At 38.2% G+C, this 10,287-nt stretch overlaps 1 protein-coding gene and 1 long non-coding RNA gene across 3 annotated transcripts in view; one reads left to right on the forward strand and one right to left on the reverse strand.

Annotated features, from left to right (window-relative positions):
- Positions 1-10,005, forward strand: part of LOC125271884 — a 32,767-nt gene extending 22,762 nt beyond the window's left edge. The window contains exons 1-3 of one of the 2 annotated variants that reach the window (XR_007185735.1): positions 6,970-7,096; positions 8,942-9,476; positions 9,866-10,005. This is a non-coding gene — a long non-coding RNA (uncharacterized LOC125271884). Of the gene's footprint in view, positions 1-6,969; positions 7,097-8,941; positions 9,477-9,865 lie in introns of those variants that run through there. The other variant, XR_007185734.1, reaches the window with a different exon arrangement.
- dand5 (DAN domain family, member 5) lies at positions 3,922-6,819 on the reverse strand. Its single transcript, XM_048196188.1, has 2 exons — positions 6,335-6,819; positions 3,922-4,974 (listed from the first exon to the last, which is right to left on the reverse strand). Exons 1-2 carry the CDS (start codon positions 6,812-6,814, stop codon positions 4,702-4,704), a joined length of 753 nt encoding a protein of 250 aa, XP_048052145.1. The 5' UTR covers positions 6,815-6,819; the 3' UTR covers positions 3,922-4,701.
- Positions 10,006-10,287: the final 282 nt, after the last annotated feature.

Below are 10,287 nucleotides of genomic sequence, written 5' to 3' on the forward strand. Positions count from 1 at the left end.
GTTAAAGGTTCTTCACAGAACCATCAATGCCAATAAAGAACCTTTATTTTTAGTCAGTAGCATGTTAGTACACCATTTCAAACACTGCAACATTCTCACAGCCCTTCTCAAAAAGTTTTGCACAGCATCTGTGTCATGTTTAACAGAAGACATTTAAAAGCTTGCGGGTGTGTCTCTCACTACCGCTCTGTGAGCGTTGTGATCCCGGAATAAGCGAAGAATCAAAGTCCCAAATCAATTAGAGACTCTCTGGAGTCGGAGTGACATTCAGAATGCACGCTCATCTGTGCCCAGATTTTCTCTCTTCGCTGCACTCCGCTCAGCACAATTTGAGAAACAAAATGGCTCCCGTGGGCACTTCCTGCATCTCTGAGAGTGATGAATTCTTAAAGAGAATTCCATTTCCTCTTCCTCTTTCCCCTTGTGCACTCAAAAGCCATGTGTCGAAAGCTGAGGAAAAGACAAATAATGAGCTTCTCCCCATTAAAACCTGGCATGCATTCCTGGAAGACATTCATCATTTCTCCACTTTGTGTCTTCTTTCTCTAGATTTTCTCTACCAAAGACTAGAGTCAAAATGTTTTACTGTCCATTTATATGCCTCTGTTCCAAAACCTAGTAAACTGCCTTGCCGTTTACTGCCTACATTTTATAACAACTGATTTTAATAGAGTTTTACATGTGCAATATGTAAATATACACACTCAGGCAAATGTTTTTTTCCTCCTCTGTGCTCATCGCAATGCATTATGGGATGGCCCTTAATGCATCTTTAAAGAATACATATTTGAAATCGGCATGAAACTGAAGTTACGATACTGTTTTCATACCTATTGTGATGTATATCTGAGTGAAAGGCCTTCGCAAACAAGAACAAATGTAGGACGGGACTTGATCTTGTCCATTGGGAATTGACTGGATGGTTGTGGTGTGCTATTGGTCAATCTCATGTGAGTGACAGGTTGCCCTCACGCCAGTAAACACATCATCAGAGAAGAGAAGAGATGATTCTGTTATTTAAGTTATTGTGATTAAAGATTAAGAGGGCACATGCATTTACATGATGTGCACGAATAAATCATTTAAAATAAATACTGCAATATTCTGTTTAAAAACAACTGTCCATTTTGATTCATGGTGACTTTTTACACTACCTACCCTTTGGAGTGGTTTTCGTGTCGGGAGCCCACATATGACGCCTTAAAACGCAGTCTACGTAGGCAGCTCACTAGGCGCTGGAACAGAGCTTATGTCTCCTGTTCTCTCAGGGTAAATGAACACAGTTATCCTGATGCCAGCAGACACCGGCACACATGGACGCTGAGCTCTGAAACATGGCACGACAGGAAAATATGACATCAGGCAGGGCTGCACAAGATGCTTTCGCCAAATGTCTCGCCTTAATTACCCTAATTAATGCAATTAGAGTTGTTATGTGACATCACCTGCATCTCACAGGCTTTAATCTATAATGTCTAATTAATATGTTTGCACATCCCACAGGTCAAAGACTGGGACCGAAAAGCACATGCATTTATGCATCTACATGAGAGTGCAAAGAGATTAAAGTTACAGCAACAGTATTCTGTGAATGAACATAAACTTCAATTATGTCCTTTTTACGCATTCATTTTAATTTAAAATCAGGCTTTGTATGTCATTTTTATATTACTAAATGAACTTGACTCTTATGTATATTTCATTTTCTTTTAAGTACTTGCCACATAGAATGCTTGGTCTTGCAATCTTGAGTATATTGGCTTCAGAAAACTTTTAATATGGTTCAAGTCATATATCTTTATGATACTTTTATAGTGTTTTATGTATTTTTGGGGCTTGACAAGATGCATAAAAAACAAATTTCCTGTTTTGTTCCATTGAAAAAAACTAACATGTGGCATTGGAACAACATGCTGTCACAGTTCTTATTTGGGTGATTTTTCTTTCAATTTCTTCTAAAAGCAGTAGTAGTTTGCTATAAAAAATATGCTATAATGTACCATGAACATTACAAAAACTCTAGGTGCTTTGCATCACAACACTTTGTTTGGAAATTTGACTTTTTAATAGGCCTACATACAAAAATAAAGACATAAAAAAGAAACAAAATATAAAAGTGTGAAAAAGCAGATCTGAATTTTCTAGAAAAAGGTATTCAAAAGTAATAACTTTCAAATGTTTTTTTTTTTTTTTTTTGCTTTTTAATAAGACACTTATCGGTTGGCGGTGTGCTTTTATATAGCTACAGCTGCTCTGGGTTTTGTAGATATTGCGGGTTGGACGTGAAGTGAAGGCAACTCAATGTTCAATTGTAATGGAGAATTGTAGGATACAACTGAAGCACTGGAAGCTGGCGTTGCCCTGCGGCACAAACTCCCAATGGCAATCATGTGCCAACCTTGCCCAGCTGCTCCTGGGCACCCGTGCCACATCCATGTGATTGCAATCGTACCATCTCTAAGTTTACCCTGGCATTTCACACTAAAGACCCCGAGGCATGCAGGAACGCGGCCCCTATCACCGTGCTTAGAGCTGTCAGGTCCAACCAATCCACCATCCACCCATGGACCAGCTTCAGACCCATGTCCTAATTTCAAAGGCCTCAATCAGTGCCACATTATTAAGAAGGTTCAATATGCAAAGGTCCAACTGGTCCACTCTCAGGAGATATGCAGTGCTGGGCATGTGTGGGGCGATTGCATATTAAACCAGGCTTAACAAACATAATAAGATGGGCTGAGTGACAAGTTATATGCAACTATTTTTTTCACTGCGTGGGCTACTATTATCCATACAAATAATCAGCTTTAAGCTTGTTTTCGCTAACAAAATTTCCCTAGCTGCCGTAAACCGATCCCGCGCGAAAAGCAGTCGCGATCGCACTAACCACAGGCCACTTTCCTCTAATGCAGTTTTAATGTCGCGTTCCTCAGGCGTTCTTTGTTTCCTCAACCTTACACAAATACTTAGCAGCTCGCGTTGTTGTCATTGTCTACATTTAACGAGCTTACTGACGGTGGTTATATTTCCCTTAGCTCTGGTTCTTGGCTCGAGTGAAGCGCGAGCCCGAATAAGAAAAAAGCCCCCACCCGGTGCAGTGCTGCCATGGCAACGGCGCCCTCAACGCAGCTGAAGTGTTTCGCGACTTGTATAAAAAGCTCCACATCTGTTGCGCGAGGAACCACTTTGGTTTAAAATTAATTATTGATTTACTTTATTTACCCCCATTAAACACTGCACAGACAGACGTGGAAAAGAGCTGCGCGTAAAATCCACAACACACGCGAGGAGTTGGTGGAGGGGAGGAGGCTAGTCAAAAAGCATCGCGCGCGCAATGCAAATCGCAGTAAGAAGCAGTTTTGACAGACTGCCAAGGCGATGTAAAGAAGCACCCCCCTTGTTCTCCCTCGGGCGATTTTTCGTATAGGATGAGTAAACTCGACCTTTTTTCCAGCCAGGTGCCAGAAAATCGATGAATACAACTTTTATTTTTCTCTGACACGTCCAGGACTGAAGTGCAGCTGTCGTATAGGGAGATGGGGATTCCCACAGTATTGAAAAGAGCGATTAGGCAGCAAAACAACACTTAAAGTGCATTTTGATGTTAAACGATAGTCTAATTAATGCAGCAAACTAGGTTCTTGCTTATATGGTCATTTTGTTTACTTAAGCAAAATGAAAATCAATCCATATTTTCTATAGCCTATACCATATCTGCATTTATTTAATCAATAACACAGTAAAAACTAATATTTTGAAATATTACAATTTCTAATATTTGTGTATATATATATATATATATATATATATATATATTAAAACATTTTTATATATATATTAGAAAGTGTAATATTTCAAAATATTAGTTTTTACTGTGTTATTGATTAAATAAATGCCTATATATATATATATATATATATATATATGCCGAATTTTCAGTAGCCATGCAGTCTTCAGTGTCACATGATATTAGGCTATTAATCTATTAGAAATTTGTCTTTGTGAGAACAATCTTTGTACATTAGTTGAATGTTTTTGCTGCAGCATAGGAGACATTTTAAAGAAAAAAAGACATGCAGGCCGATAAGGGTTTCCTTTCAGTTGTTTTATTGATTTCACATATAGTTTTTTTTCCTTTATATTTTCTGAACTAAATAACTGATATTGCGAGTCAAATGCATCTCAACAAAATACAACAAATATGTAGGCTATCCACCATGCTATAGAAGTCAAGTAAACTGTGCCAGTTTTGACAGTCCTCTCAATGTCATAAGTGGTCCAATATACCCCATTTCACACTATTGTTTATGTATAGGGTGAACTAAAGTAAAATGCATTGCTGAAATTATTTTCATGCAACAGCGACACTTATTGGTGAAATTATGAAATGACACAAAACCAAACAATTCATGTATCCTTTGAATAAAATTAAACTGATGATCAGCATCGTCATTACAGTTAACATAGAGATACCGCTGAATATCAGACGGTGGTTTACAGAAAAGTTTTCCCTGTATTCAAGGGGACTCGTGTTTAACACATCCCGAATCGTATTTCGGACACTTATCAGACACACAACACAAATCTTCCACATTTAGGCTATGTGGCCGTTAATAAACACACACACACACACACACACACACACACACACACATTGGTGAATTTAAATATTAGAATATATATTTAAAATAAACTTGTTAGTTATAAATGAACCCTTTCTGTATTCTGAACTTTGACCTCTTCACTGCTAGTTTCGCATTTGCACTCCTCAACGACCATGACGCGCCTCTCGCGCACCTCTGTCCCGCAGCGCAGCGGAACGAGCACAGTGCGCGATTTGGAGGGTCCGCAGCGCGTGCAGTGCGCTCCTTGCGCGCGAGCCTCTCCACTGGAGGGGACGAACATGGAGCTGCACTGACCGTAGCAGAGATGATTGTGAACGGTCACCGTCTCACAGCCGTCCTCCGTTATGCGCTGTGAACAGAGAATACAAACAAACATGTAATACACAGGGGGTTCAAGGGGGCCCCAAGATGACTTAAAATGTTTTAAAATAAGACATTAAATAAGCTAAAACGACAAAAAATCAAGGTATTGAAAATGATTGAGATCTTGATTTAAATTAAGGTAAACTGTTTCAGCCAAATTGATAATAATAATATAAAATGACGAAGATGATTTGTATCATAATTAAGTCATAATTATCATTTACGCACTGTCATGTCGCTCATATGAAAGAATCATTCTTTCCTTTTCCTTATAAAACGCAAGTGCATTGTGATGTCACGCTAAATTGCCTTTTAGGTCTGAAATTAAACCTGTAAACTCCATTTAATATTAGACTGTAAAACATGATCAATCTTAATGTTTATTCTTCTTCATATAGCCTAGCGTGTTTATAAATTCTCTTGATATTTTCCCTTTGGTCACACAATGTAAAAGTATTTTCATTATATTTTAACAATATCTCATGGATGTGTCCATCCATTTAACGATCATTTATTAACCAATAATTCTAATTGTTTTACCTTCTGAAAATGCTGGGTTAAAAACAACCCAAGTTGGGTTGAAAATGGACAAACCCAGCGGTTAGGTTAAACTTTTGCCCAACCTGCTGGGCAGTTTTATTTAACCCAACTATGGTTTAAAAATTACTATAGGCTACGGCTAACTTAAAATGAACCCAAAATCAGACACATAATTATTAGAGGCAACATAATCAAAAGATGAACATTTATTAATAAGTAGGCTAATTTAATACATGTTTTTTATTTAATTATTATTATTTATGAAACTTATTAATAAATGTTCATTGATTAAACATATTAATTTCCAACATACTTTGGGTTCATTTTAAGCAATGCAGTAATTTTTAAACTATACACGTTGGGCAAACATTTAACCCAACAGCTGGGATAAAACAACCCAATTGCTGGGTTTGTCAATTTTTAACGCAACTTGGGTTGTTTTTAACCCTGCATTTTTAAAGTGTATGATATTTCAGAGATATCAAAATTTCAGAAATATAATTCAAAATGGTCAGTCAATGAAATAATCACTGTTGGTTGTCACTTTAACACTATTTACTAAAGTCTTGAAGGCAGCAATTAAATTTAAATTTTACTGTGTTGTATACCATATGTAGAGCAGCAATTTATGAATAATATAAGGTAAAATTTGTTTTAAAATATAGGCTAGAAAATCATGTGACCACCTAATAGAGTATTATACTTCACGTTTCATGTAAAATCACTTATGACATTGTTTACAAAAAAACAAAAACAAAACAAACAAAAAAAAACATTTTCCCGAACAGAAAACATGACATAGCCACCTGTGTGAAGGGCACCGCGGCACAGCTCTGTTTGCTCATGTCTTTTGGGTTGATGCGTAGAGCCACGGCCTCTTTGCTTCGCTCGCTCTTGTGCATCACTTTCTGCCACATCTCGAGACCCTGTTTCCTCCTCGCGTCCGCGCTGCTGCTGCTCGCGCTCACCTGAGGGAGCAGGGCCGCGGGGTTGTTATGGGCCAGAGCTGACGGACCAGGACGTCCGAGGGCCAAGAAAGCGGGAAACGCACCTCGACTTGGTGAGTTTTTGGACGGCACATGACTACCGGCGGCCCGTCGCAGAAAATGAGGGCTTAGTTTGACAACTCTGACAGATCCCCGAACAGGTTCGTCTGGTCCATTCCCGGAGGATTCAAAATCTTTCGCGATGTGTCGGTGGAAGTCCCGGTGAAAGGCGCTGCGAGGGAACGCGCCAACCAAAGTGGCCACTGACAACAGAATGAAAAGGCTGATTTGAAAGTTCATTTTTGCTAAATTATAAAATATTGTACTCTAGTTGGTCCAAGGTTGATCTCAAACTCGCTGAAGACTGTCGCTTGTTGAATAATCTCGCGGTTCAAGGTTCCGTATGGTCACCTTGCTGTCGTTGTGGACACGAAGCCAGAGCTGACCGTTTATATACTCTCAACGGGTTCTTTCATGACCGGTCATCATTGCTTTATTATAAGTGTGAATATAGCTAGGCTATTGTACTGTCTGAACAATGCGACGACGCAGGAAGACTCAGATAATGGCTGTGAGTGACAGGTGAGTTCTCGTGAGGTAGTGACAAGTGCACCTTTCATCTCTTCATATCACGCCGTGGGAACTGAGGGCCTCTGCTATTGTGTGCTGCCTTTTTTACATTTACTTTTTACAGGGATAGTTCACCCAAAAATGACAATTCTATCATCATTTATTCACCCTCAAGTTGTTCTAAACCTGTATGAATTTATTTCTTCTGCTGAACACAAAAGAAGATATTTTGAAGAATGTTGGTGTCCACCAAACAGTTGTGATTTCCAGTCCATCAACTGTTTGGTTACCAACATTCTTCAAATTACCTTCTTTTGTGTTCAGCAGAAGAAAGAAATTCTTACAGGTTTGGAAACGCTTGAGGGTGAATAAATTATGAATTTTAATTTTGGGGTGCATCTACTTTAACATGACATCACATTTTACACTTATTTTACACTTTGTTTTTAATCTAAGCGAAAACATTTTTTTTTTTTTTTTCGTTTTACAAGAAAAAACTCTACAATACCAATATAGGAAATGTTTCTACAAGAACATTAATATTATTAATGGTTAATAAATGGTTTCACAATGAAAAACGATTATGCACAATAATCGCTCTCTTATGTGTTTATGGCAAAGGTTTCTTTCTCACGGGTCCTGAAGGCTTTGCTCACCTGAAGTTCAAACAGTCAGATTTTGAGCTCAGGTGCCAAGTGTTTCCTACTGCATGACAAGTGTAGTCTGAATCATATTTACGACCTTCAATAATCCCGTTGGGGGAATAAACTTTCCCAAGGGAACAAGCAGGAACAGGGCAACAAAGTGACTTCTTATTTTATATGATATGCGTCTCGAAGAGGATCTGCCACACCTGAGCTAAATCTTTTTCAAATCATTTCAGATTTGAACATGAACTTCCATTTATTTGCAGATTTGATTTTGATAAATCACATAATGTTTATTACAAACAATGTCAAAGCATTTCATCAAAATTTAATGCGCGCTCATCCAAACATAATTCAGTAGGTGCTCGATCAAAAACCATTTGGAAAAAATAAAAAAGTGAAGAAAAAACACGGCACTATCTTTCTGCTATAGCCTTAAAATTTTAATAGGCTTATATTGCAACATTTCGAGTCTTTCGACCAGACTTCAAAACGCTGCAATATTGAAATTTTTGGTAGCAGAAATATAGAAGTGTGCCCCTTTTTTTACCCCGACCAATCAAAACATTTCATTATAACTGAATTTTTTTTTTTGGCTTATAATAACTGCTACTTTTAAATAAAGACAAACATAGCTTATTTAAAACACACACACTCTAAAAAAGTTATTGGTTGTCTTTGCACTTCAAATAGCCTAAAGCAAATAATTAAATAAATAGGCTTGATTTATAAAATGAAATAAGCTAAAAGACTGTTGTGAATATATGACAAGAAAATGAAACACGTGCGGGATGTTTGCAGAAGACTGAAAGGTGATGATGAATTATGTTGATAAATTAATAGGCTATAAATAACACAATACACTATATATACACACTTTATACACTAATACAGAACAATACTGGCAATACTTAGTTGGATCAGAGAGTGCATTCTGAAATTCACTTATTTACTCGATGTATATAAAATAAGAGTTCAGAAGGCCATTAACGGCCTTGAGCACATTTCTGTTTATGTTTTGACATCAAAACTGGTGGGACAAAATACATCATAAATATACGTGGTCGGCTTTTTATACAGCATCAGCATAACTGTGCACGCAAACGTGTATCCAGCAGGTGGAGCCAGTGACTATGTGTCTCGCCGATTCCCTATGTTTGCCTTATGATTTGGAACAAAGTTCATTGCTCAGCTTGGTTTGTCCTTGCAGAGACGGATCCTCCCGAGTGCCGCAGTCATTCTCTGTTGAGCCAGGAAGGACTGAGGATGCCTGGAATCTCCAGAAGCGTCATTCTCTGATATCTGATGGAACGCTGCGGCCTGAGAATGACAATGTCAAATAGTTGATGATAGCAGGACTACATACAGATTACACACACACACACACACACACACACACACACACACACACACTAATGAGAGAGACACACTGACCATACTCTGCCATGCATTTGTTATGTAATTTTCATCTTTGTGATGTCTGCTGAGATCTGACTTTGGTCTCTGAGAACTGTAAAAAGAGAGGTGAGCTCTTTTATTCTTGTCTGAATCTATTATAATAAACATGTTTTATCTATCCACGCAAACTCACTCGAATTCCCTTAAACTCAGAGTGGATGCCATACTCATTTTCTGTTGCAGTTACAGAGGACGCCTCAAGGTGGAGCCAGTGACCTAAAACAGAAAAAAATGCAGTCAGACCAAGAGCAAAACGAACTGAGGTCCTGGTCTTTGATTCAAAACAAGTCAGTAAACGGCTCATCTGTAAGGGGAAAAGGCATTGTTTCCATTTTCCTCTATCATTTTATTAGAGATCTACATTCTGTTTAGCCATAGCCATATAACCGATTATAACAAAACTTGCAACCAGCATTAAGCTTTTTCCCTGTCTGCAACATATCAACATAAGGGCCTGGGACTGTGCACATTCTTGTGTTGCCATATGTACATTAAATATAAAATAAGTATCACACACAGACAGTTATAGTGTATGAGTTATAATGTGTAGCTTATATCAATATAGATTTTTCTCTTCACTCACCACACTGTTCTCTTCTCCTGTGTTCTCTGTTCTGAGCACATTATCCCGTATCCGCTGAGTAAAAACCTTTTATTTTATGTGTCTGTGACCCAGCAGGGCAACTGGTGCTGGCATTGTGCAAAACACAGAGGAGGATTTAGAGAACAGAGGAGAAGAGATGCTGACCAGAGCACATGCACAAACCACAACACAAACACATGCATGTATTCATGAAAATGCATACACTCTTAAAGGTAGGGTAGGCAATTTCAGAGAGGCTAGCAATAGCCAGAGTTGGGTATAACGCGTTACATAGTAACGCTGTAGTCTAATTACTTTTCCTGATAACGCAGTAGTGTAACGCATTACATTTTAAATTTATGTAATTTGATTACAGTTACTGATGTCAATAAAATTACATTACTTGCGTTACAAGAAAAAAAAATTAGGTAAAGTGCATTTCTAAAGAAATCACGTTTGGCACGGATGCGTCATTATGAATCACCGGAGAATGCGCGGAGGTGGATACCCGCTCC

This window comes from Megalobrama amblycephala, linkage group LG7 (assembly GCF_018812025.1).
Source record: "Megalobrama amblycephala isolate DHTTF-2021 linkage group LG7, ASM1881202v1, whole genome shotgun sequence".
Taxonomy (NCBI): domain Eukaryota; kingdom Metazoa; phylum Chordata; class Actinopteri; order Cypriniformes; family Xenocyprididae; genus Megalobrama; species Megalobrama amblycephala.

What these genes read in the sequence shown, in the direction of transcription:
- dand5 (XM_048196188.1), bottom strand. Translation starts at nt 6,814, where the DNA reads ATGAACTTTCAAATCAGCCTTTTCATTCTGTTGTCAGTGGCCACTTTG. An exon ending in CCGCGGTGCCCTTCACACAG is followed by an intron (nt 4,975 to 6,334) that starts GTGGCTATGTCA and finishes CTCTGTTCACAG; the next exon opens with CGCATAACGGAGGACGGCTG.